Genomic DNA, 25676 nt, shown 5'->3' on the forward strand with positions numbered 1-25676 from the left:
ATCACTACCACTGTTTGTTATTCCACTAATATTCTCCCTCACCATTTGTCATCCTCGCTTCAGATGTGTTTTAATTAGTCCACATGATTATTAGACATCTCTTTTGTAATGAACATGCTGTAATAAAAATGGATGCACGCAGCAAATAAAGTTGTGATTTAAAAACGGTGTGGACGATCAAATCGCTTAAAACAACCCGCACATTCCTGCCGCTAGATGGCAGGCCGGCGCACAGCGACGTTTGCGACGTCGTACAAACGTCATGACGCAACCAGGAAATAGCCAACAGTACGTGGCCTTTTCCTCTTGGACCCGCACAGCGAGAAGCTTCCCTACGTTGCAAAATGGTATTGTAGCGCAATTATGATTGTAATTCTTATTTTGTTTTACAGTTAACGTTATGTTGACTTGTTCCTGTGTGTGTCCGTTTTTTTTTGTCTCGACCCGCGTTACTGTCTGTGAAAAACTTGTGTCGAAGTTAGGCGGGCTTGCAGCGATACGTTAGCTTCCCATACACCGTTCCCCTCGCAGATGGCCTCTTTTCTCCAAACCCTGCGCTCTAAACCCCTCTAACTGACACACTATCGAGTGATCTGAACTGCCCGTAGCTAGCATAACGTCTAGCATGCCGATTAGTATTACGTTCATGTGCTAGGCGGTTCATTTAAACGTTAGTAGTGTAGCTTTCGCACTGCCAACTGCCATATCGCCTGTCCCCTTGTTTTCTGTTGTATCCAGGAGCTGGAGGCCATGACCAGATATACCAGCCCGGTTAACCCGGCGGTGTTTCCTCACCTCACGGTGGTACTGCTGGCGATTGGGATGTTCTTCACGGCGTGGTTTTTTGTGTATCCTTTCAAGACGTCGTGGCGGCACATCACTTTCTCCAGTCCTGCTTCAGTCTCGAAGTGCATTGTTGATATGTCACAAGGGGGTTCATACGATTTATCATGGAATGGGGAAAACCACAAGTTGAAAACATGGAGCAGGGTGCTGGAAAATGAACTGCACAGCTCCGTGCTACTTGGCACACTTGTGGCTAATACTACGGAAGGTGCAGTATAGTACAGCAACCAGATTGTGTCCATTAATTGATCATTCTATTTCAGCACTAAGTTAACAGATACATAATCAAATGTAGTCTTATTCCTCCGGCTTTACATTGTATTGCAACACATCTCATTGAATATGAACATTGAATATTCTGGCTTTTAGAGTACAGTGTGCTAAAAAAAAAAAAAGTAACCCAGCTGTCATGTATTGTTTGGTTAACCAAAGTGCTTGGTGTTCAGTTATAACACAAATAGTGTGCCAGACGTGTTGATTTCAGAATGCAGTCATGGCTGTGATGGCCAATATGAGGGAAAACCCAACAAGGGTGGTTATAGAAAACAAGATTTGTCTAATCTTGGGGTAGATTTGGCTGTCAGTGAGGAATACCGTTTTCATGCTTTTGCAGCACTTTTCTGTGACCAAATGGCACTATGTTAACAAGCCATTCAGAATTATCCCTCAGAGTGATGTCAATACCAGGAACAATCACTCCAGATTTTGCATAAAGTCGCCTGTTCGACGTAGCTGAGCAACCATTGTTTCTGTCGGGAGTGGGCGGTGCGAGCAATCCTGCCAGCCAATCAGCGTTTCAGCTCATAAATAATGCTATTATATTAATGACTCCTTTAAAACAGCCTCTTTCTTTAGGGGTGCGTGTAGAGCACTGGAAACAAAATGACTTCTGATGAAACCAAATCGTTAGTGGGGAAAAAAATCTGACAGCTATGCCTCATAGACATACAGTAGCTATGTCACGGTTTCTTTTAAAATTGGATAACACTACTTTGGGGAGAGAAAAAACTTACTGGAGTTATTGTGACAAAATACTTTTATTCAGTAATCCAATAGCTTGATTTTCGTGTATCTGCAATTTCTGTTTAGAGTTTACCAATGGTATATTGATTCACAGACACTCTAAGAAGCAGAGCTCCATTGTACCTGTGCATGGGCAAGCCCCTTAACCTTTTCTCAGCTATGAGGTGACGTCAACAAAATACACAAGGGATGTGTACAAAGAGCTGCTGATATCTCTCGTGGCTTCACTCTTCATGGGATTTGGTGTTCTATTCTTGCTGCTTTGGGTTGGCATCTACGTATGAGGGTATGTATACAGTCCTTTCATTACCAGAGTTATTTTCAAAAATGTCAGTTTATTTTTGCAGTCATGAAAGGCAGTTTGAATTCTGTCACTAGCTTGCTCTCTTTTTCAAGTTTAAGGTGACTGAACAAGAGACATTCCCGTGGAACAGAGGACATCATACGTAAAAGGAAATGAATTGGTTAGGACTGCACTGACAATTGTGGGGATCGTGTAAACTTTTTTTTTTGTTTTCACCAGTAAAGAGGAATTTGTAGAAATTTTCTGTGTTGTGTCTTCTGGAGGGTTGAGTCCAATCATGACAAATGTTGTAATTGACTATTTTAAGATGTCTTGAAATTTGATATGTATTTCAGTAAGGGACAGACTTTGAAACACACAACAAAACAAACTGTTGGCAAGGGGAGAATCAACACACTAGAGGCTATTTACAGCAAGTATTTCACTAGTGACAGCTAAAACCTCAATCCCAGATTAATCTTTTGGTTAAAAATAGAGCAGTCTCTCTCCTTGTCTCTAGGATAATACTCCTACTCCTGTATATCCCTGTGATGAATAATTAGATCAGGATTACAGTAGATGTTTTTATTCAAATAAACACAGGGAAGACAGTTCACGAGAATAAAAAGAACTGACGTCAGAATTGGCATTTTAACACCATGTAAACAGCACACAAATAGACTTACATTAGGCAAAAGGAACAAATGTTTCCTTGTTTAAGGGGAATTACAACGATTAAAAAGAAGAATGCTCAATGGATACATTCAGTCTAAAGCATATTACATTAAAACAGATTAGAAAATACATTCCATGGTACCTCCGGCTTGGTCGGGCGTCCCTACAGACACAACTGGCCGGGTCCGCGCGTGGGAAGCCGGATGTGGGTATGTGTCCTGGTCGCTGCACTAACGCCTCCTCTGGTTGGTTGGGGCGCTTGTTTGGGAGGGAGGGGGAACTGGGGGGAATAGCGTGACCCTCCCATGCGCTACGTCCTCCTGGCGAAACTCCTCACTGTCAGGTGAAAAGAAGCGGCTGGCGACTCCACATGTATCGGAGGAGACATGCGATAGTCTGAAGCCCTCCCTGGATCGGCAGAGGTGGAGCAGCGACCGGGACGGCTCAGAAGAGTGGGGTAATTGGCCAGATACAAATGGGGAGAAAAGGGGGGCGGGGGTAAAAAAAAAAACATTCCATGGGAAGTAATACCTATCTTAACCATGTGTGACTCTTCAATGGTTCAACATTTAAGTTTCCCCTCGACCTTTAAATTCACTTTTTACATGTTCAGGTTTTCAATTGATTTGATTTACAAAGGCCACATAGATTAACAAACTCATCCCAATAAATCCATCGCTACACATAACATGGATGACTTGCAATTGTAAACCGTTTATCTGAGCGCCTGCTTGGCTTTAGGGATGAGTATACAGGAACTTTTGCCAGATCATTATGCGGATTGACAAGACCGCCATCGGTGCTGTGCCCTCACAGGGTACCGATGGAAACTGTCGAATCTGCTGTGGCGACCCCTGGGAAACAGGGAACAAGCCGAAAGAAGAAGATGCAGAAACTGGTTCTGGTTTCTCTTCATCCTCCCTACTCTATATCAGAGTACATCAATCATTTGCACCCCATCTTTAGCGTCACCCATATCCTTACACGCATAACAGTGTGCTGCTTTTTCCCTTTAAGTGTCCAGCTGGTTAGTAAAACTGATTCAAAGTTTTTTTCTTTGAACCCAGTCATGGAATAGCTGGTGATGATGCCCTTTAAGTATCTTTCTCGGCAGATCAATCAATCAAGATGACTGTTAGGTTCCTCTCAAAGCTTTCTCTTCTACCTGTCTTCATTGACGAGCTCGGGCAAAGGCATCCCGTAACCACAGAGAGTCTTCATATAGCCTTGGGTCTCCGAGATATTCTGCCGTCCGTTTGTAGAAGTAATAATATAACACTGCAGCTGTGCACACAAACACAAAAACATTACCAATTTGATAGCCAGATAAATAAGTCTGTAAATGTAGCTAATCAACCACTTACCTGTTCGCTGGAAAACAAAGAGGACTTGAAGTCCATCTGTCCATATGAAATGGTTAGACTCCATCCATCTTAGGTTCTACAAAAAAAAAAAATCAAGCATGATTTATCTATATATTCTGACACTATAAGGATGTTGACATGGTGATAGCATGTGACATATCTGACATCAAGTTCTCACTGCTATAACACAGTAGTATATGACATTTCACATATAAATATTACATGTAATAAATATATGCTTACAATAGTGACTACTTGGTATAAATGGTAAACTGACTGCGTTTTATACAGCACCTTTCTAGCTGCAACAGTCACTCAAAGCACTTGATAATTAATGCCTCATATTCACCCATACACACATACACGCATACTCATGGTGGTATCAACCATGCAAGATAAAAGCCAGCGCAAAGGGAGCAGTTAGGGGTTAGGTGTCTTGCTCAGGAACACCTCAACATTTTCGCCAGGAAGAACCAAGGATCAAACCGGCAGCCTTCCAGTTACCAGAAGACCTGCTCTACCTCCAGGCCACTGCCACCCAAAGTGTCTAGTGACTATTGTATAGTGAATGGACATACCATGATCCAGCAGTGGAAGCAGATGCTGAGGGTTAGGTAGAGGGCAGACAACACAAGCAGGACCCTGAAACGCTCCAGCAGCAGAGATACCAGGCCCACCTGGAACACGTAGGTGTTGAACATCATCAGCAGGATGATGATGATGTTGAACAAGATGGCGATGTCCTGGATGCTGGAAACACATTTTTTTCCCAAAAAAATCAACTTTAACTCATTTTTGTGAGTCATGGGAAGTTGCTAATGAGAAAAGAATGAGCATGGCTCATAAACTGAGAGAAAGACCCGGTTTCAAGGGGTCAGTGTATATAGTATGTGTAATGAGATGTCAATGATGGGTTGGTGATTGAAGAAAAAAATTGTTGAAAGATATTTTAAGCGGGCTTGATCTAGAAATTATAAAAATACTGAATGGAATTAGTCTTGAGCCTGCAATCAATGAGAGACTTCAAAAAGCTGTGGGTCTCTGCTGTGAAAACTGTAGATCACTGTTTAACAGCCAGGTCTGGAGCGCTGTCACAACACGACATAAACATAATCTCTAACAATAAAATCCCCTTGCCTTGTATAAAACACAAATTGGGTGCAATTTAACTCTCCATCCTGCATCTAGGATGATAAGACTGTAGAACCTAAATTAGTTTAGATTGATTAAAAAAGTAACTTGAGAAACTTTCTGCAATAAAATATGTTTAATACATGTAACACATTTGACAAAATTCAGACAGCTTTAATAGTTAATGAACCGTCGCCACAGCTATTGCAAAATACTTGCCTTATAGTCCCATGCTAAATTAACTTCACAGATGAGTGCCTCTGATCTGCTATTTGAAAGCAAGTCTAAAAGTTATTTTAGTCTGACCAAGTAAGCCTACAACCTGTCTTTGGCTAATATCGTCAATGTTTAGCAAGGCAGCTTGTTCTATCAGAGGATGACCAGCTCAATCACCCACCAGTTCCGGTTATGTTCAGTTACTTACATGAAAAGCACAAGCTGGATGACAGGCGCTCCCCTCAGGAGTTCACTGAAGGAGTTGACAAACAGGTCATAAGCCAGCAGTGTCAGCTGGATCAACAGCACCAGTGAGTAGTTACTCGGTTGAAGCATCTTTTCGAGGCCCGTTCTTCAGCCACTGCCTCCAGCAGTCTCCGTTTCTTCCACCTTTACACAGACAAAGCAGCTTGATGCTGACACAAACTGTATATAAGTTAAGTGTATATCCACGCTGCTCAGTCTGAGAGCAGATCCACCTGATGTGGAGGTTTCGAAACAGTCAAGTCTGCAGGTCAAGAGAAGAAGCGACTGTGCAGCTCTTTTTCACTTGTTCGTCTCCCTTTTAGGTAGCATGTTGTCATCCTCAAGGGAAGCGGTTTCTTGGCAGTAATCGTAGGCGTGCCTTCTTATCAGATGAGAACTTCTTGGCTCTTTCCGAATGCTTCATGTTGGCACGTTTCTAGAATGCCTCTTCGCTTTTAGGGAAAGCCTCCTCTTCTAGTTGACTTCCTGTTGGGGGGAAAAAAGTGGCAGTCAGTGATCAACAAAGGCTTCATGTTTTGGAATTGCAAAGAGTAAAACTCCCTGTAATCAAGCCATCGTAGGCATTCTCGGAGCAGTATCATGCCTTGATCTATCTCGATTCTAAACGCGGGGAGTTGGTGTCCATAACAGCTAAGGCAAGTATGTAACGTTAATAGGCTAAAGCTGTTACACAGGCATACATGGGAGGGGTCAAGGAGGGGATTACGGATTAATTTCACTCGGGCAGACCACATCGCCACTGTTTCGTTGTTGCACACATCTATCTCAGCATGGGACCGACGTTTGTACCGACACCGATAAAACGGGGAGACTGTGCCGCTTGAGTTGGGCACAGGCGTAGTCACAGATCACAACTTCGAGGAGGGCGTTGTGATAACGCCATCCTCCCCTCCCGTTATAAAGTTCGTTAGATTCAACAGGCTGATGGACCGATAACCCCCCACAGAGACATGCAGCCAGCACCCGGGGTAAAGATCACCTGCGTAATCGTGAACATGCGTTTACCTGGACTGGCTAACTAGAGTCGTGGGGTTTTGCACGAATTCTCGACTTTTACGAACAGACGACGCCGACCACACGGCAGCAAAGCGTGACTCTCCGGTAAACCCCACGCGCCCGTTGGCTACACTGTTACACATAACCCAAGAACCGTAGCGCAATTAACCGTAACGCCGTTTTCGTGATGTCGCGAAGTCAGCCGCCTCGCGAGGTAAACTCTCCGGCGCTAGCTTCTAGCGTTTTCGTGAATTCCATGGAAACGCGGCTGCTCCCCCCCCCCCCCCCCGTAAAACTCCCAGTAGCGGGCTCGGGAAATCTTTGGCGGCTTTTTACAAAGCGGTGTTTCCCGACACCGGTGACCTGCTTTAGGGTGTCGCACTGTTCGTTTTCAGGTTGCGAGGTGTTTTAAAATAACGCGTGAGTGGTTGCTAACAAAAGCAGTTTTGAAAAGCTTTCCCCTCCCCACACTTTTACGAGAATTTGCGAGCTATTCTCCACATTACGGTAGGTAAAGACGCCCTAGGTTTACACTGCCCCCTAGTGGCGCGAGTGTGCTGCGGTTCAGCTGCGTCGAAATTATGACGGGCAGTTGACACATGGCTTTCATGCGCTGCAGGTGAGTGCTCCCATTTTCCACCACCCACAACTATATGAAGTTGACGTTCGCTTCAGCAATGCGATTAATTTAGAGATCTCGGGACATGGTGAGTGCGCGATGCCCGTTCACCTTCAATCTTTACAATAACGTTGTATGGCAGAGTGCACGGCACTGGGTTGGCGCTTGTTTCCCAGGGCTCCAGCCGTTCCTTTGCTGGCCCTGTTTTGTTTACTGCATGTATGGTAGTTGTCTCGCATGAATTCAACCCTGTTTCTGTTGCAAGCTCAAACCTCTGATTACCCTCTGTTCACACATTTCAAATTGTTGTTTTTACAACCCTGCTGATAAGGCGGAGTGGTTTCAGGCTACGTAATTTTGTTTCCAAATCTGCACTCTCGAATGTGCAGAGTTGAATTTTAAACTTGGTGTTGAAAGCTATATATATAGGCATTGTGCAGTGTGGTACGACAAGTCAGGGAGTCAAGGCCACGTTCAAATGACTATTGCAGTTACTGTATAATTTGGACGTTACCAATTCTGTCACTGTGAGAGGAAAATCGTTTCCTTCCCTTGGGGAAAACCTTGAACCTGCGCACTAATCTGGCTAATTAGTGCAGCAGGTCCACAAGTTATCTCACCGTTGGTGCGGCTGTTTGCTTTATGGTCTGGCATTAAAACAACACCAAAATCTACCGCCTAAAAATGTTTATATAATGTTTTTATCTCCAATCTAATCAGGTCTCTCGAGTTAATTCGACATGTTTTAGAATTTCAAAACCAGCACACAGTGTATAGCTAATGTTATTTCCATGTTTGTGAAACGTATCTGCTGAATTAGGAGTGGAAAATGAGAAGTATGGGGGAGTGCCTAACAGGTTAAGAGAGAGATTATAGTTTAACCAAAGTATGTTAACAATATACACTATAAATCAGTGTGGCATGGGTATTAAGGGGAGATATAGTAGTTTAATTGTCCCATGGTTCCTCAAGCAAAATTGTTTGCACTTAGAAGAGTTATGCCAATGCAAACAATTGCAAATGTTTTATTTGCATCCTCTTTCCCCTGGCGTTTCATCCTCCCCTCCCAAATTACGAGGGCTTTTCCTCACACGACACCATCCTGTTTCTTTTTCTTTTTTTACCGTTTAGATCCTGGTGCAGAGTCAGTCAGACTGCTAGCAGCACGGCAATGTATATAACTATGGACAATCTAAATTACAGGGGCAAACTTTTCAAGATTAGAGCAACCAGCTGTTGTGGCCATACTGACTACACCTAACCTAGACTATCTTGTAACTATATTCATGAATATGTGCAATTGACTCGCAGAATAAGAATCAATTTATACATAAAAACGTATTATTCTACTGTTTGGATACAAAATCTCATTTTTGCATTCATTTTGTAAAGTACGCTTCATTTCCTTTTGGATTTCTCAAAATAGGTCCTAAGATATGAGGGGGTCTTGACGTGGCACCTGTTCACAGCAGCTGGAGATGATGTGTACACTCACAGCTTGGTTGGCTCTGCACTTCTGTGTTTGACAAGGGAGGGCCTGTAGATCAAGACTCCTGCAATATTGTACACAGCATTATTGAGTGAGAGGTCCATTTTAATGATTCCAGTTCATTAAGAAGAGAAAAACTAATGTCTCACATGCTTAATGATATTACAGAATAGTGCGGGGTCCGAGATCTATTACCTAGCAATGAATAACTTCAAATGAATAGACGCTCATTTAAACATTAAAGGACTTCACATGATGCCCAGAAAATCGGAGCAGGTGAAGTCTATGAAGCAAACATGGAAAGAAATTGCAAACTAAAAGATTAACTGAAGTAACTGATCTGTAGTCATTTGTCTCAGTTAAACCCCCAACTTCCATCTGCATCTTTACAGTAATGTCTAACTGGCTGAATGACAGTGAAGTGCTGATAGGCCAAGGGAGTGGAGAGGCACCCCCATGGAGCCCAAGACAACGGGGCATCCCATCTGGCAGTCCCCGGCCGGGACGAGGACGAGGCCTGCTGGCTTCACCCAGCACCAGGGAGTCAACCGTGGGAACTCTGCAGCCAGAAACCACGGGCAAGGCCAAAGAACTATTTTTGCTCTGTGATAAAGAGGGGAAAGGATTTATCACAAAGAGGGATATGCAGGTTGGTAGCAAGTGCAAGGAATCAAACCAAAACTGAGGCTGTATATTAAATGTTATACTTTTCAACCTATTTTTCTTTCTTTTTTTCCCATTTTGGTCAGAGATTACAAGAAGAGTTATCCATGTCCCCTGAACAACTGGAAGAAGTGTTTGAGAGTCTCGACCGAGAGAATGTTGGATTCCTCACTGCTGCAGAGTTCAAGATGGGCCTTGGTTAGTGAGGGCCTAGCGAATTTTTGTCTTCCTGTCCCATGTTCAAGCCTGCTTCTCACACATACTGGCATGGGGACAGCTACAATTCACAAACTCCTGTTGTCCGTTTCCTTTAGGGGGGTTGATGGGGCTAGAAGAGACCCCGGATCAGAGTCAAGATGAGGCAGAAGAGGACAAGGGTGAGGTAGACTGGACCCAGGACCCCAGCGCAATCAGATTTTTAAACACACTGGTGGAGTTAGGTGCTGACAAGCTATTTAAAGAGTAAGATAATTGTGAAATGATCATTTCAGTTAGTTGCATAATGTTGTTTGGGAGAACTTCCTGTTGACTACCGCAGTAGAATTGCAAAAAGGAAAGTAATTTAAAAGAGCCAGCTATGCTAATTTTGCAAAAGGGTGGCAACAGTTTGTTCTCAATAAAGTATCTATCTATCTATCTATCTATCTATCTATCTATCTATCTATCTATCTATCTATCTATCTATCTATCTATCTATCTATCTATCTATCTATCTATCTATCTATCTATCTATCTATCTATCTATCTATCTATCATGTTGCACCTGATCGATGTGTATATTTCACAGAACTGCTTATCTTTTTCAACTGTGAATGGGTGGTGTTGTGGACACCATTAACACTACTCGTCTGTGTTGTGTTGTGCTGTGTTGCAGTCAGTGGGAGCTGTGTTCCTTGTGGTGTGAGCTCCAGAGAGAGAGACCAGAGCTAATAAGCGTCCTGGAGGACATCCTGTACCACTCCGCATCCCATCTCCAGGACACTCTCAGAGAGAGAGAGAGTTTGGAGCAGGCTTTACGCAGGTCTCTTGTCAAATTGTCCCCCAATTTTCCTTCCCATTTACACAACTTAAGCCTTAGGGTTTAACGGTGGGCATTCAAACTGCATTAGATTTGTTTTCTTTTTCTTCTTCTTTTTTTTGGTACTAGACGGGAGAATGAACATGATCAGGCTGTTAGATCCTTGTATGAAGAAATGGAAAGTCAAGTCAGAGAGGAGAAAGAGAAGCAGCTGGCTCAGGTAGAGTATACACTGTCAAATTTAAACCCTGATGTTTTACCACTGCTGTCCTGGAAAGTACATTTCATGTAATTCTTGCTAAATCAAGGACAATATTAGACAGTGGGACAAAGGGCAGCAACTGCGGGAGGAGCTGAAGATGCGGGAGCAGGAGCTGGAGAGTGCACTGGACAAGCACAGAGAGGTAGGCCATCAAATGGTGCCCTTGCTGTTGTTGTGGCAAAGCTTGTTTGTTAGTGAACAAAATAACCAAACACTCCTTTTCTTTGTACCAAGCTGAAGAGCCAGATCCAGCTGCTGACCTGTGAGCTGATAGACACCAAGGATCGAAACCAACAGCAGCAGAGCCTCAACTTCCATTTGCAGGAGCAGCTGGAGACCAGCAGAGAGCAGCTGCAGACGGCCCTGGCCCAGCTTAACCACATCCATCTCAACACTGCACAGGAACAAGCGGCCCAACAGAGGTAAGGGGGACGACAACACAGAGATGAATGCATCAGATGTGTGTCAGCAATGTGTCTCGCTTGTTGTGCGGAGAGAATATCAAGACCTAACTGAAAATCTTCTTGGCCTCCTTCTAGAAGTGTGCTGAAGGTGTCGAGGAACATGCAGAAAGAAAAAGATAGTCTCTTAAGACAACTGGAACTATTGAGGTTAGTCCGCGCACAGACCTCCAGACATTGTGTCAGGAGAGCGTTCGGGACAGCACGGGTCACATGCTTTCAACATGGCTAATTCTGCGGGAATGGCTCAAAACAATGTTGTTTCCTCCCCTCAGGGATATGAACAAAAGGATGCGCGATGAGAAAGATGCCCACCAGTCTCAGAAGAGGGTTAGTCATAGACGCTCTGTCCTAGCTCCCCTACCGTTGTCCCATTACCTCTGTGGAAACCCTTGTCCTCTGTGGACGCAGGGGTTTTACCCATGATATGCAAAGTCTTCCAAATGCTACGTATTATGATCCCATCATGACGATGACCCTCTCCTTGGGCGGACAGCTCTTAATGTTGCTCCTGGTCATTGTAATGGTGTTGTCGCCACTGTGTTCTGGTTAAGCTATGCTGTTTTGTTTTTGTTTTTTTGTGGCTGAGATCTCTGAACTGAAAAATTTGCTCATGGGCAATTTGTTCTGACGTCAAGGTGTGAGTGTGATAAACTATATTAGCGATGAACTTCACTGCCTCAGGGTTTAGATAAACCCATATTTACCCTAATATACAGTCATTTCATTTCTTAGAGGGAAGTACAGATCTCTGATCACCTCCCTTATGCTGTCCTATAGTCTTACCTATGAAAAGAACTTGAGAAAATGAATTAATATTTTTTGTATATCAGATATTATTCTGTAAGAAAAATGTAAATTTTACCTGTCCATACCGGCTGGGTTGTTTTTTGGCTTTGAACTTGATTGTAGAGTTTTGAACAAATTACTAGAAGGAGCACAATTCACTGCAATGGTAATAACTGTAATATTTTTAATTCATTTGTTTATTTCCTGTAATCTATATCTAACTTGCACTACAGATTTCAACTAAGGGAATCTTTAAATGTGTATTGTTGACAATAAGTTGATGTTAAAGTACTTTTGTAGCAGAATAAATGGCATATAGCTTGCATATGCATATATATGTTGGTCTGAGTTCTTGTTTTTATACATGCATACAAAATCATTTTAACATACCAAGACACTAAAGAGAGGAAAAAAATAAATATCCATTAATGTTGCATTCAGTGTTGCATTCTTTTACTACCTAATTTTCCTCAAAACCTTTTTAGAGTCGGCACGTCAGAAAGACTTTGCAGAAGAAAGGTTCAATCATAGGAAACTACCTGCTCCAAGACATGCCAGTGAGAAGGTTTGTAGGACCAGTCGCCTATGATCGTAAACCTGATATCTGCAATATTATGAAGGGCGGTCATTGTGAATAAACTTATTTTGTGTGTCATCGATTTTGAAGTCAGCTGAGTCCCTCTAGTCAGTGGGCGGAGAACACAGGAGAGATGTCAAAGTCATTCGAAAGACACCCACCACCACATGGCGTCGGGTGTGAAAACACCCGGGCCTCAGCTCAGGTAGGCCAAACACTGACTGTACGAATAGAAAAACACACCCTTCATCACATGAGCTTGTGTCAGTTTCGAAACGCCAGAATCGGTTGCCGCAACGAGAGAGACGGGAGAGATGCAAATATTGGCGTGTCCATTTGCATTCTTTGAAATCATGGTGGGACCAAATCTTCATTTCTGATAATGGTCAAAGTCCTACAGCAGGAAAGGTTAGATAGATCAAGATGTAACTTGCGATCTCTCAACTGATTTTAGAGCGGAGTTGCGGGTCCTCAGCGGCTATTCAAGGTGGTGCTCATTGGTAACTCAGGAGTGGGTAAAAGCTGCTTCATCCAGCGCTGCTGCACAGGCCACTTCTGCAGCACGCTAAGTGCAACAGTTGGTGAGCATCTCTCTAGTTATAACCACGTTCCCAATGAATTGATAACGATAACTATCCATCCATCCATTATCCAAACCGCCTATCCTGCTGCCAGGGCCGCGGGGGTGCTGGAGCCTATCCCAGCAGTCATTGGGTGGCAGGCAGGGAGACACCCTGGACAGGCTGCCAGGCCGTCACAGGGCAATTATATCTAATTATGCAACAAGTAAAGGACGTTTTAAAAAGCAGCTAAAGAGGTTGCTCTTGGGTCGAAACCTGCAAAATATCGAATCAGTGACTTTTTTTCTATTTGGTTTTGTGAAATATGTAGTTCAAAGCATTTGGTAACCGTGGTCATAGATACAACTGTTGGTGTGTATATGTGTATACATGTATAATGTATATATGTATGTATGTATGTGTGTGTGTGTGTGTGTGTGTGTGTGTATGTATATATATGTAAAAGTGTGTTTGTGTGCATATATATGTACACATATAGAGTGAGATGTATTAAGTTTTGCGTGGTTTGTTGAAATTGTGGTTGGTTTTTGTGATGTTTATACTGTTTTAATTGGGGTTGGGTGGGGGACAGGGTTAATGATATAATTGTATTTATATATGCATGTATATGTGAAAGCATGTGTATACATTTATGTTCTTAACATAAGTAGCTGCTGCCTTGTAACAGCTTATGGGAATCCAGATAACCAGTGATCAATGTCTCCACATACGACTGAGAGAAGTGTGATCGATGTCCCGGTGGCGTTGTTGTGTCCAGGTATTGATTACCAGATGAAGACTGTAGCCTTGGGATCCACCACCGTAGTCCTCCAGCTCTGGGACACTGCAGGACAGGAGAGGTTGGACATGACACATATTATTACCATGTTATATACGTATATTTATGTGCATTTCTCCTGTCTTTAACCTGCATTATTGTTCTCACCTTTCAGGTTTCGTAGTATTACCCAGCAGTACTATCGTAAGGCTGACGGCATCATCGTCATGTACGACATAACACAATCCCCTTCCTTCACCGCTGTGAGGGGGTGGATGGACCTTGTGCAGGTGGGTGGGTGGATGGAGATGTCATGGACGGTTTGACATGCAAACATCCCTAACTCCTGTGAACCATTACACACATTAGGTTAGGGACAGGACAATGCCAAATATGTTTCTGCGGGCGTTTTGCACACTTGGATTTAATTTTGATAAGATAGCAATTTTTCTTCGCATTTTTCAGTTTATAAACATTACACTATACACCGTGCGGGGGTAAATTCGTTCCAGTCATCAGGTCTGCTGCATCAAAACGGTTGTACTCTAACCTCGGATGAGTCTGTCCCAGGACAGGAAGTGTGAAGATGCGGTGCTAATGCTGCTGGGGAACAAACTGGATCTGGCTGACGGTCAGAGGAGGAAAGTGACCATCAGAGAGGGACAGAGACTTGCAGAGGTGAGGGCTAACAAGTTGAGAAATGCCATTTTGGAATTTCTTGGCCGAGTATATCACTTTTCCTTTATATACTACTACTACTACTACTACTACTTTCGGCTGTTCCTGTTAGGGGTCGCCACAGCGGATCATCCGTTTCCATCTCTTCCTGTCCTCTGCATCTTCCTCTGTCACACCAGCCACCTGCATGTCCTCTCTCACCACATCCATAAACCTCCTCTTTTCCTCTTCCCTGGCAGCTCCATCTTCAGCATCCTTCTCCCAATATACCCAGCATCTCTCCTCCACACATGTCCAAACCATCTCAATCTTACCTCTCTTGCTTTATCTCCAAACTGTCCAGCCTGAGCGGTCCCTCTAATATACTCGTTCCTAATCCTGTCCTTCTTCGTCACCCCCAGTGAAAATCTTATCATCTTCAATTCTGCCACCTCCACCTCCTGTCTTTTCGTCAGTGCCTCTGTCTCCAAACCATATAACATAGCTGGTCTCACAACCATCTTGTAAACCTTCCCTTTAACTCTTGCTGGTACCCTTCTGTCGCAAATCACTCCTGACACTCTTCTCCACCCACTCCACCCTGCCTGCACTCTCTTCTTCACCTCTCTCCTGCACTCCCCGTTACTTTGGACAGTTGACCCCAAATATATAAACTCATATGCCTTTGTCACCTCTACTCCTTGCATCCTCACCATTCCACTGTCCTCCCTCTCAGTCACACATAGGTGTTCCGTCTTGCTCCTACTGACTTTCATTCCTCTTCTCTCCGGTGCATACCTCCACCTCTCCAGGCTCTCCTCCACCTGCAACCTACTCTCACTACAGATCACAATGTCACTTTTCCTTTTTATATATATATGTGTGTGTGTGTGTGTGTGTGTGTGTGTGCGTGTGTGTGTGTGTATATACGTATATATATATTTATTGTTCATTTGATATGTTTCAAACAGCAGCACCAGGCTGTGTTCTATGAGTGCAGTGCCAAGACTGGACATAACCTGGAGGAGATGATGGTCCAGCTGGCCGGGTACTGCCGCATCACACACATTTCACTCTTTTACCCTAAAGCACACATCATACAGTTCATCGGTGTCCCACAGAAACTTCACATCTGTCATTTTTTATTGTTTTTATTTCACTTAACGTTTGATTTTTGCAGCATTTTACGATAGTGGAGCCAGCATTCTGCATTACCAAAAAAGTTCCAAAAGTCAGACCGTGATCATGTACATTAAAAGTACAACAGTACTTTGTCTCAGTGATGAAGTTGTTTTTCAGTTCTTGAAAGAAATGACTACAAATTAAGTGTTTGTCAACTTTTGGGGGGGGGGGGCGCAAATCATCCTTATAAAGGTAGGCGGTGAGTCTTACTGACACCCCACCCCGACCCAGGCATGCACACTGTGAGGCTTAACGATGATATTTATTTTCCATTTCCGGGCTTTGGAGGAGCGTTTTGATATCAAAAATAACATTGCATGAGAGAATAGCATTTATTATAACGATTAGAAACACGATCCCTAGTCTCTGTGATACAAATCGTTTTTCACATTGCATGCTAAACCATCTCATGAGCCTGTGATGTGATGCTGTGGTGTCTATGGTTTCTGCAGCACAGTGATGATGTCCCGTTTCCTCTCATCTTAGCATGTTGGCCGCTCGGCAAGATCAGCAATGTGGAGGAGCTCTTTTACTGACCGAGGACACGACCAAAGAAGGCTGCTGTATCTAGACGTGGACTGGCTTTTTGCAGCCGTGCATTGGTCTTTCCTGTCACGTCACCTTATTGAAACATTTGGGAAGAATAAGAGGGATGGTGACTCTCATGCCAGTAATACCCCAAAGGTAAGGTCTTAAGACCTACAGTAGCTCTGGAAGCACTATCGTGTGTTTTCTCACTATGTTTACGTCACCGTAGGACAGATGTTTACTTAATACGTTGCTTGCGTTGTTGGTAAAAGGAACCCAATAAAGGCTATTCTGTTGGTATTCCTCGGCCTCTGGGTTTTATTGAGCCGAATTAGCTGATGTGCATGAGCAGCCAGCTGGTGGCAGCCCTGCACCTAATATAGCTCTCGGTGCGGCATGCATAGGCATTCTGCCTTAAGGGGTCAGACGCTTAGACCCCCGAGCAGCGTGAATGTCAACTGGGCGCGTTCACCGGGGGCTTATAACCTTCAAGGAGAGGAGCACGCACAGCTCGGGGTCACAAGGAGATTAGGAGAATTTGGAAGACGGCATCCTTCGGAGCCCACGGTTTGAGAACAGGTAGGGGTCTTTTTTTTTTACACATGGGGGGCGGGGGGGGGGTCCAGTGACATGAGTGGGTTTAAAAATAACAATATAAACATGTGCTCACGTGATTTGGTCTCGCCTGACAATCAGATCTAAACAAAGTATTGTGGCTAGCATCTACACGTTTGGGTTTAAATCTCTCGTCCTTTACTCATAGTGTCGATTCCCACTAACAGAGAGATATTCCAGGGGAATATAGCGCCTCCGTCCCTCGTGATGCTGAGGGTCATAACTTATTTTGAGGAGCGATTAAAGCGTGCAGGGAAACATAAAGTCGGACTAAATAATGAGCTCGGGAGAGGAATCCGCCAGTGTGTACATAATGTGTCACCCCGTTTCAGGTTGTGAAGAGATCAGGTCCAGTTACCGAGGAGGGAGACGAGTATATCCGTCTCCCTCCTGGCATGTGAGACAAGTTGTTGAATATTTTTCCTCACAACGTATTTCATTTCGTGGGTATGTTTTCTTCGCCGCTCTATTTTATATATGTCAGCTTCTCGCACGTGTTGCGGTGTGCCCAGTTTTCTTTTGTGCGCTGCCGTTGTATCCCCACTTCATGGTAATACCAAGTCAGATCACTTGTTTTTTTTTCTTTTTGTTCTTGAGCAAGCTCTCTGCAAGAACAGGACTTGCAGTCCCACGAATCACAAGTGCAAAGAAGTGCCTTTGAAACCCAAAGATGGAGTAGTCCTCTGTTGAAACCCTGCAGGGGCTCAGTTGTGCAGGGGAGAAACAGGCTTACGCGGACTCCAGTCTCAATCAGATAGGGCAGTAATAGGCTTAATTTACTGCCATGCAGGTATACAGAGACCAAGTCGTGCCATCATACTCTGAAATCTCTAGTATGACGGTGGCCTTAGAGGGTATGACCTGCAGCGAGGACATCGTGTATTTATACTCTGAAGGGAACGTGATTTACAACGTCTATGCCTTTTTTTTTAACCTTTCTGTGGTATAAACACGGACATTATACGATAGCAATAACATCAGACACCGTACTTTCCATAATTTGCAAAATCTGCACAACCTGTTGATGCAAATCTGTTCATGGATCCACAGTCTAATGCATGAACTGTCTGTCTTTTCAGAATGGAGGCACAGGGGAGAAATTCAGACACCTGCGGGACTATTTGTCTGAAATACGTACTTTTTATCTTTAATGTTCTTTTCTGGGTAAGTTAATAAGAGGGGGGGGGTCTCCCCCCCCCCCCGTGGTACTAGGGATTGTCACTGAACTGAAGCAAGGAGACAATGTCGTTCCCCATGAGAGATGACCCGTAACGTGTATAAACACTGGATTCTAATTTAACCACCACATTCTCATTTGTTTCATAACCAATGTTCATGCTTGACTTACTCCGGTAGATATTTCCCAATTTTATGTTTCCCTTAAATAAAACCGGTCATTATAGTTGTAAGATGGGGTGGCACGGTGGCGCAGTGGTTAGCGCGGTCGCCTCACAGGGCTCTGGGTTCGAGCCCCGGGGTAGTCCAACCTTGGGGGAGGGGGGGGTTTGTCCTCTGTGTGGAGTTTGTATGTTCTCCTTGTGTCGGCGTGGGTTTCCTCCGGGGGCTCCGGTTTACTCCCACAGTCCAAAGACATGTAGGTCAGCTGAATCGGCCGTACTGAATTGTCCTTAGGTGTGTGTGTGTGTGTGTGTGTGTGTGTGTGTGTGTGTGTGTGTGTGTGTGTGTGTGTGTGTGTGTGTGTGTGTGTGTGTGTGTGTGTGTGTGTTGGCCCTGTGATGGACTGGCGGCCTGTCCAGGGTGTCTCCCTGCCTGCCACCCAACGACTGCTGGGATAGGCTCCAGCATCCCCACGACCCTGAGAGCATCCATCCATCCATCCATTATAATGGATGGATGGATGGATGGATGGATGAACTAGTGTGTTATGCACTAATCTCTATACATCTGTAAAACTAATAAGGTTTGTGGATAGAATCAGTCAGGCAAATTTGTAGGAATCACCAGATTGGCGGAACATCGTTTTAGTTTATTGCACCTAGAGAACAACAACGAAGAAGTAAGACAGTGCCTCTTAAGCATTACTGCCATGCAGGGATGCTGTTACGGACCACCTTGTCTAGAGGACCACCTCATGGGAATTTAATCGACGTAAGGGCGTTGTGTTAGCTGGCAGGTGGGGCCGTGATAGCTGTCGGAGTGTGGACGATGGTGGAGAAGAGCGAGTACATCAGCCTGCTGAACTCCAGCTACTACTCAGCCTCTGCCTACGCCCTGATCGCGGCCGGCCTCATCGTGATAGCGACGGGAATAATCGGCTGCTGTGCCACTCTGAAGGAAATGAAGAGCCTGCTGATTGTGGTGAGTTGTCGCCAAAACCAGCTCAACACGCCGGCCTGTCTCAGCACAGGGACTCATTAGGACTACGTCATGAACACAAACGAGGCCATAATGGCACATGCTGGACAATATATTAATTAGTAAGCATAAGTGGGTACAGGGTAACGGGCACACAAAACGATCAAGCCAGTCGTTGTAGGCAGACCTCATCATGAAACCGTTTTATTTGGGTTTTCAGGGGGGGAAATGGAAGAAAAGTGATCTATATGATTTTTCTTTACATGCACACAACCTTGTTTGCATTTGTGTGTGTTAAAGAGTTCATCTTGGGTGACCTTTAAATCCTTGGTGTTGATACAATGATACAAGCTGATCTGTATTGTGTGTGTCTATATATCTATATATATATAATCAATCAATCAATTAATTAATTAATCATCTTCAGCTGCTTCTCCGGAGTAGGGTGTCGCTGTATGTGTATGTATATACATATATGTGTGTGTATATGTGTGTGTATGTGTGTGTGTGTGTGTGTGTGTATGTGTATGTGTGTGTGTATGTGTGTGTGTGTGTGTGTGTATATGTGTGTGTGTGTGTGTGTGTATATGTGTGTGTGTGTGTGTGTGTGTGTGTATATATATATATACACACACACACACACACATATACACATATACACATGTCTCATTAGCTTATATATATATATATATATATATATATATATATATATATATATAAAATGATTCGAAGCTACATCCTAGGATGTATGTGAGTGTGTGTGTGTGTGTGTCTGTGTGTGTGTATATATATATTTTTGTCTTTTGAAATCTTACTTTATTCAGACACACAGGTAGGTCCATATTAAAAAAAACAACAACAACAGCAAAGAAATACAACACAGGACAACAATACAAAAATATAGCTAAAAACAGCAAGAATATATACATATATATATATATATATATATATATACATATATACATAATGACAGAAGTGTAGAGTGCGTCATGTGACAGGTAAAGTAATGAAGAGTGTGTCAACTAAACTAATGAGGAGTGTGTCTTTAAGGGTTTAGATTTAGAGGCTGACTCACACCAGAGGAATGAGGGGCATCACAAGCGTGTGCTTGGACTTTACACTGTGTGGGAGACAGACACACAGGGAGGACATATCATAGTAGAAATGCTGCACAAGCTCTGTGACGTGATTTCTATTTTCATTATTTCCAGTGTCCTTTTGAGGTGAATAACTTCCTCCAGACAGTATAATCATGCGCGATATACAACCTGTCTCATTGGCTTTTAATCAGCATTGATGCAACGTTTACATATTTATCTGCAGTCTTGTTTCAACGTATTCGTATTCTGAATCATCATCAGGATCAGAGTCAGAAACGTGTTTATTGGCCATGTAGGTTTGCACATACACGGCATTTGACTCCGGTTTCGTGGCTGTCTCGGTGCACTTAACATAGAATAACACAACAATCTTCAGATACATACACAAGGATTGACTATATACAGGTGAGATAAGATGTGATAAGGTGCAGAGGATCCGTCAGGGAGGCTGAAATAGATGTTGGCAGGTTACTTAACGTACATGACACGAAACATTCAGGGATCCGTGTTTGTACCTTCAGATCTGGACTTGACTGGATTTCTCTTCTTTCCACTACAGTATTTAATCTTGCTTCTGTGTATTTTCCTGCTGGAAGTCATCGCTGGTGTGCTGGCCTACATTAACTCTCAAGAGGTAAACGTTTTCAACGTACTGAAATTAAGTTGCTAGACTCGAGCCAGGTAAAATAGCACATATCGGATAAGATTAATAAGATATAAGATTAATAAGATTTGTAAAGATGCCGGCCAATGGTCCAGCTCTCCATGTTGACTGTTTGGCTTCAGGAATGGCTATTTGTCATTTCCATCTCAGCACAGTAAATACTCTAGCCATGCCTACTGTCCCTGTTTGTATTTAATACTAATACTTTAGGCTGTGTCATTTGACACTAACACTTTAAGATGCACCTTCCTTGATGTTATTTTCAAAACCTCTCTTGTTTCTCTATGGTTGCCATTCGGATTATTTCATAATAACTAAAAATAATACGAGATGGCACAGTTGCTGTGCACACTTTGTGAGCTGTATATTCTTGCATGCACGTGTGCATGCTCCCCATTGTCCGTGTTTCTGTCCTACTCACGCATCTCTTTCTCCCTCCTTTTCCACCTCCAGTGTTTCCCTTTCTGCTACCAGGTAATCTATCACCTGTCTCCTCTTATGTCGGTTTTCAAACTTGTCTTTCTTTCTTTCTTTTTTTCATTTATAAAAATGTGTCGTAATTCATTCATGTCAGACGGAGTAAGGTACATGTGGATGTGTTTGCGCATACATTTTGAGAGCTATGTGGACAGGTGTGATGGAGTGCTACAGGGGAGGGGAGAAACTTGACCGTGGGCTATATTTATGTATGAGGAGAGGGTCAAGAAGAAACTCATGTCCAGTACAGGTGACAGGTCTTGTCAAAAGCGATCGCTCATCCCCTGCTGCTGTCCCACAGCTGGATGAGGGCCTCCGACAGAACCTGAAGGAGACCATGCAGCTGAAATATCAGCAGCCGGAGCAGGACAGCATCACGCAGGCCGTGGACAACCTTCAGCAGGAGGTATATAGCCAAGATGGAGTGTTTATCCACGGACAGACCGCAACTGGATTATCTGTCCAGTTTGACCTAATATTTGTGAGACTTTCATGTTTATTTACTTCTCAAATGTCTGAGAAGAGCACACCAACAGAGCATGATCGCACCTTTGACGTCATTCTGGTTCGGTTGAGGTGCATGCATTCATTTCATCGGGGGTGAATTATTTCGTCCCTCTAGGCTGCATATAAATATTCTGGAAGTTATTTGTGCACTAGACAGGTGTAATGAAATTTTAAAAAATCAATGTCAAGCAATGCTAAATTCAGGCAAAAGTGTATTTAATGCCTTATCTTTCTGTCTTCTATGGTACCCTCTCTGCCACCGACTGTATCTCAGTTTAAGTGCTGCGGCAGTAACAGCTCCTTAGATTGGTCAGACAGCGTGTGGATCCAGGCAGCAGGCAATAACAGACTGGTTCCTGACAGTTGCTGCAAAACACCCAGTGACTACTGTGGCCGTAGGGACCACCCCTCTAACATCTATAAAGTAGAGGTATGTGTTGGTCTTTATTTGGCTCAGTTGCTATCTTTGGGACAGAAACAATGTGTTGACTTTATAGCCCTATTCCTTGTGCTCTCAGGGAGGTTGCATAATGAAACTAGAGGACTACATCCTGAGTCAGCTGCATATCATCGGAGCAGTGGGTATTGGGGTTGCCTTTCTCCAGGTAAAATCCTCGGAGCATGAAAGAAAGTTGGAGCCAACAGCTATTATGCAATAAATGTCCAGACAACATCAGCAGCTGCTTGTGTGTGTGGTAACACGTGTCCTGTGTGTCTCTGTTGCAGCTTGTGGGGATGATGTTCACATGCTGCCTTTATCGAAGTCTAAAAGAAGAGCCCAACTGAGTTCAGAGCTTGTAAAGATCACAAATTCAAACACAAGATGGCTTCTACAAATAATGGATTGTAAGACTTCTGTGATTATATATATATATTTCATAACCTTAATACAGATGATTCTCGGTTGCTGTGAAGTGATTTGTTATATATTGAGCAGGTGAAACAGTCTGCTGGACAGCACTGCTCTGTTCTGTACACATGGTTCACTTGTCACATTCATTACATTAAAGCGTGTGCAGAAGGAGGGATGTACAGTTTTTGCCAAATCATCCTTGAAAAGCGGAGAAAAGTGAACGTTTTAGGTATCTAAGTCTTACAGATTTGTTTTTTTTTTCGTACATGGCACATCTTCTAGAGCAGTGGTTCTCAACCTTTTTGGGGTCCTGGACCCCCTGCGTATTTTTGATCTACCCTGAGGACCCCTCCACCTGATCTTGGGGGAGGGGGGTTGCAATTTGATAGAAACAGTAGAAACTGCATTTTAAATTGCATTATAGCATTTATTCACTCTTTGGGGCAAAAATAAGAGCTTTCAGTTGTAACTTAGATATAGTTAACAAAACAGAATATGTATTCAGTAACTTTCAGATATATGTAACAACAGAATTTTTATGCAGTAACTTTAAACAATGCAAACGGGAGCGAGATCTCTTATTAAAATACAATAAATTACACTTGTGAAACAGATGTAATTAGAGAAAAAAGTCCTGTTACCCTTTATAGTTCAGGTAGATATAAAGGTCTCAGTCACATTTGAGTAAAATAATCCTATTTCTATAAATGTCATAGGATCTTTTTTTTAAAGATATTTTATTTTCACGGACCCCTTGCAATTACACCACGGACCACTAGGGGTCCGCGGACCCCCGGTTGAGAAACACTGTTCTAGAGCAGTGTTCAGAAAGCTGGCCTGAAAGAGGAATATATGGAAACATGTTCAATAAAAGACAACAGATTGTACTGAAGTGCGCTCTCTCAGTGAAATCCTTCACCCTGTCTGAAACCGAGCAAGCGCAGCGTGGGACGGAGTCTCCGAAGGGACATAACCCACGCCTCGTTTCAGGTGTCCGCAAATCTCGCGGGCAACCAATCCGAGTTCCGCGCATGTCCGTTTAGGGGCGCCGTAGTTTTGAACTTTTATTTTGAAAAAGAAAAAAAAAACCCCGTCGGAGGATGTTATTGTCAGCTGACGACGAGCCGATTTCCTTCTCGCTGCGTTTTCGATAGAGGAACTTCGACCTCCCGCCCCCCCCCCCCGACTACGAGGCGATATTCTTTTTTTACGCGGAAGCCGCAGATGATGATATAAAATGTCTGCAAAATCCACGTGCCTGATAGTGGCGAGCGCTGCCCCTCAAGGTAGGTTTGTTTGTTGCGTTAGTGTTCACATCACAGACATGCACGTTAACCGCAGTGCCCCCATACGTCAGCACATACTCAGACGACCGTCACCGTCGGCCCACCTTTGGGCCACGCACACTTGTTTGGCTGACCGGGTCAAACTAGATAGGGCGAGTCCAGGACACGCAGCATTTGACGGTGACTGTGGGCTTCATGTAAACTGGGTTTTGTTTGTGAAGGGGTTTCGGCGAGATCATTCCACCAGTCCTTCAGTCTTTGCAGCCCCGTGTTCAGCCTACAGACAGCAACGCCAGGGGTGAGCCTCGTTATTTTCCTTTTTGTCTTTGCCGGTGGACAAGATATAGAAAAAGCGTGTCTTCATTCCCTTAAATGCCCCTTTTTGCATTGCAGGGGAAGCCCATTGACTTTGTTGAAGTGGATGAAAGCACTTCCAGATGGGTACAGGACTTCAGTGGGAAACCATATGCAACACCAGCCAAGCTTGAATCTATAGATGGTGAGAAGCAATGAAATGTCCCTTTACATAACTCATCTTAGCCGGGGGGGGGGGGGTCTTGCAGTTGTTACACTTGCGCTTCACTAAATGGGTTTAAACCATGATAACCTGTTCCAGGTGCCCGGTATCAAGCGCTACTCATCCCAGATTGTCCTGGAGCTGTGAAAGACCTTGCACACAGTGGCTCTCTGCATCGCATTCTCACACACTTCATCTCTCAGCAAAGTGAGTCTGTGGCTCGTGTGGAACCCCACCAGTTATCGACATTACCTGTCCATTACAGCTATATAGAAAGAAATATTTGCAACAGGCACACGTCTAGTGTACAAACACTTGTATGAGGAAATGATGCAGGCTGTCTCTCTGTCCGTATGTAGAGCCGGTGTGTGCTGTGGGACAAGGAGTATCGGCTTTATGTTGTGCCACTGAGGGACAGAAGTGGATCCTCAGTGGCTACAGTCTGACAGGGGTTAAGTGTCAGCTTTGTGACTTACATAAGCTTGAAATATACATGAACAAAATGATCTTGTGTTCATTTCTTTTGTTACAATATTGTAACCATCACGTGTATTTTTTTTGTTGAAAGCCATCGGTTTTTGAGCTGGTGCGGACACCTGACTTTGCCAACCTGCCCTTGATAGTAGAAGACTTTGTAAAAGACAGTGGAGGATCGTACACAGGTGAACTGACCTGCATATTTGATGTGACGTGAAAAAGTTGTCAATGTACCTGAGACATAGCTAAAATTCTGTTGTCTCTCCTTTTTCAGCCAGTCAAGAGGACGCCATGCATGTAGTAGTAGACAGACACCTAATAACTGGTCAGAATATCCAATCAACATCAGTTGCTGTGAATAATCTAATCTTGCTCTGTAATGGCAAATTATAGCCCTAGACTATGTAGAAGGATTACAGCCCCTGCCCACAAAATTCAATAACAAGTGTGACATTCATATTCGCAAATTACGTCATCCAG

At 43.7% G+C, this 25676-nt stretch overlaps 5 protein-coding genes and 1 long non-coding RNA gene across 8 annotated transcripts; 5 read left to right on the forward strand and 1 right to left on the reverse strand.

Moving 5' to 3' along the window:
• The first annotated feature begins 260 nt into the window (after window positions 1-260).
• Window positions 261-2425, forward strand: tmem258 (transmembrane protein 258). Its single transcript, XM_056281587.1, has 4 exons — window positions 261-347; window positions 739-848; window positions 2027-2155; window positions 2266-2425. The coding sequence occupies exons 1-3, from the start codon at window positions 345-347 to the stop codon at window positions 2151-2153; spliced, it is 240 nt and encodes a 79-aa protein (XP_056137562.1). The 5' UTR covers window positions 261-344; the 3' UTR covers window positions 2154-2155; window positions 2266-2425.
• A 1373-nt stretch (window positions 2426-3798) lies between these two features.
• Window positions 3799-7081, reverse strand: tmem138 (transmembrane protein 138). 2 transcript variants are annotated; one of them, XM_056281586.1, is made up of 5 exons: window positions 6811-7081; window positions 5747-6270; window positions 4770-4941; window positions 4192-4267; window positions 3799-4111 (listed from the first exon to the last, which is right to left on the reverse strand). In XM_056281586.1, the coding sequence occupies exons 2-5, from the start codon at window positions 5872-5874 to the stop codon at window positions 3999-4001; spliced, it is 489 nt and encodes a 162-aa protein (XP_056137561.1). In that variant the 5' UTR covers window positions 5875-6270; window positions 6811-7081; the 3' UTR covers window positions 3799-3998. The 2 variants fall into 2 exon arrangements, with proteins under 2 accessions (XP_056137561.1, XP_056137559.1); XM_056281584.1 differs by having other exon boundaries at window positions 3799-4267.
• A 323-nt stretch (window positions 7082-7404) lies between these two features.
• cracr2b (calcium release activated channel regulator 2B) lies at window positions 7405-14343 on the forward strand. Its single transcript, XM_056282470.1, has 16 exons — window positions 7405-7420; window positions 8847-9000; window positions 9302-9558; window positions 9659-9770; window positions 9887-10034; window positions 10447-10593; window positions 10720-10810; window positions 10899-10994; window positions 11087-11274; window positions 11392-11463; window positions 11589-11643; window positions 12588-12667; window positions 12770-12884; window positions 13134-13260; window positions 14018-14099; window positions 14193-14343. Exons 3-16 carry the CDS (start codon window positions 9304-9306, stop codon window positions 14341-14343), a joined length of 1719 nt encoding a protein of 572 aa, XP_056138445.1. The 5' UTR covers window positions 7405-7420; window positions 8847-9000; window positions 9302-9303.
• Window positions 14344-14628: 285 nt separating this feature from the next.
• LOC130114811 (uncharacterized) lies at window positions 14629-16678 on the forward strand. The gene is made up of 3 exons (XR_008810424.1): window positions 14629-14695; window positions 15646-15722; window positions 16343-16678. It is a non-coding gene; the product is annotated as an uncharacterized LOC130114811 (long non-coding RNA).
• Window positions 16679-16819: 141 nt separating this feature from the next.
• cd151 (CD151 molecule) lies at window positions 16820-23802 on the forward strand. Of its 2 annotated transcripts, XM_056281900.1 has the most exons (9): window positions 16820-16963; window positions 18079-18163; window positions 19127-19318; window positions 20975-21049; window positions 21533-21553; window positions 21858-21962; window positions 22338-22493; window positions 22582-22668; window positions 22790-23802. In XM_056281900.1, exons 2-9 carry the CDS (start codon window positions 18080-18082, stop codon window positions 22847-22849), a joined length of 780 nt encoding a protein of 259 aa, XP_056137875.1. In that variant the 5' UTR covers window positions 16820-16963; window position 18079; the 3' UTR covers window positions 22850-23802. The 2 variants fall into 2 exon arrangements, with proteins under 2 accessions (XP_056137875.1, XP_056137877.1); XM_056281902.1 differs by lacking the exon at window positions 21533-21553.
• Window positions 23803-24089: 287 nt separating this feature from the next.
• Window positions 24090-25605, forward strand: gatd1 (glutamine amidotransferase class 1 domain containing 1). The gene is made up of 7 exons (XM_056281401.1): window positions 24090-24202; window positions 24424-24500; window positions 24596-24701; window positions 24819-24926; window positions 25079-25170; window positions 25288-25381; window positions 25471-25605. The coding sequence occupies exons 1-7, from the start codon at window positions 24154-24156 to the stop codon at window positions 25587-25589; spliced, it is 645 nt and encodes a 214-aa protein (XP_056137376.1). The 5' UTR covers window positions 24090-24153; the 3' UTR covers window positions 25590-25605.
• The last annotated feature ends 71 nt before the right edge of the window (window positions 25606-25676 follow it).

This window comes from Lampris incognitus, chromosome 6 (genome assembly GCF_029633865.1).
Source record: "Lampris incognitus isolate fLamInc1 chromosome 6, fLamInc1.hap2, whole genome shotgun sequence".
Lineage (NCBI taxonomy): Eukaryota > Metazoa > Chordata > Actinopteri > Lampriformes > Lampridae > Lampris > Lampris incognitus.

Bases quoted from the DNA above. Each gene is read 5' to 3' on its own strand.
- cracr2b (XM_056282470.1), top strand. From the start codon at position 9,304: ATGTCTAACTGGCTGAATGACAGTGAAGTGCTGATAGGCCAAGGGAGT. The intron at 10,811-10,898 runs GTAGAGTATACA...TGCTAAATCAAG, and splicing joins AAGAGAAGCAGCTGGCTCAG to GACAATATTAGACAGTGGGA. The intron at 11,275-11,391 runs GTAAGGGGGACG...GCCTCCTTCTAG, and splicing joins GAACAAGCGGCCCAACAGAG to AAGTGTGCTGAAGGTGTCGA.
- tmem138 (XM_056281584.1), bottom strand. From the start codon at position 5,874: ATGCTTCAACCGAGTAACTACTCACTGGTGCTGTTGATCCAGCTGACA. The intron at 4,942-5,746 runs GTAAGTAACTGA...ATGTGTTTCCAG, and splicing joins ATCCAGCTTGTGCTTTTCAT to CATCCAGGACATCGCCATCT. The intron at 4,268-4,769 runs GTATGTCCATTC...TTTTTTTTGTAG, and splicing joins GCTTCCACTGCTGGATCATG to AACCTAAGATGGATGGAGTC.
- gatd1 (XM_056281401.1), top strand. From the start codon at position 24,154: ATGTCTGCAAAATCCACGTGCCTGATAGTGGCGAGCGCTGCCCCTCAA. The intron at 24,203-24,423 runs GTAGGTTTGTTT...TTGTTTGTGAAG, and splicing joins GGCGAGCGCTGCCCCTCAAG to GGGTTTCGGCGAGATCATTC. The intron at 24,927-25,078 runs GTGAGTCTGTGG...GTCCGTATGTAG, and splicing joins ACACTTCATCTCTCAGCAAA to AGCCGGTGTGTGCTGTGGGA.
- tmem258 (XM_056281587.1), top strand. The intron at 849-2,026 runs GTATCCTTTCAA...ACCTTTTCTCAG, and splicing joins TTCACGGCGTGGTTTTTTGT to CTATGAGGTGACGTCAACAA.
- cd151 (XM_056281900.1), top strand. From the start codon at position 18,080: ATGGAGGCACAGGGGAGAAATTCAGACACCTGCGGGACTATTTGTCTG. The intron at 21,050-21,532 runs GTAAACGTTTTC...TTCCACCTCCAG, and splicing joins CCTACATTAACTCTCAAGAG to TGTTTCCCTTTCTGCTACCA. The intron at 21,963-22,337 runs GTATATAGCCAA...ACTGTATCTCAG, and splicing joins TGGACAACCTTCAGCAGGAG to TTTAAGTGCTGCGGCAGTAA.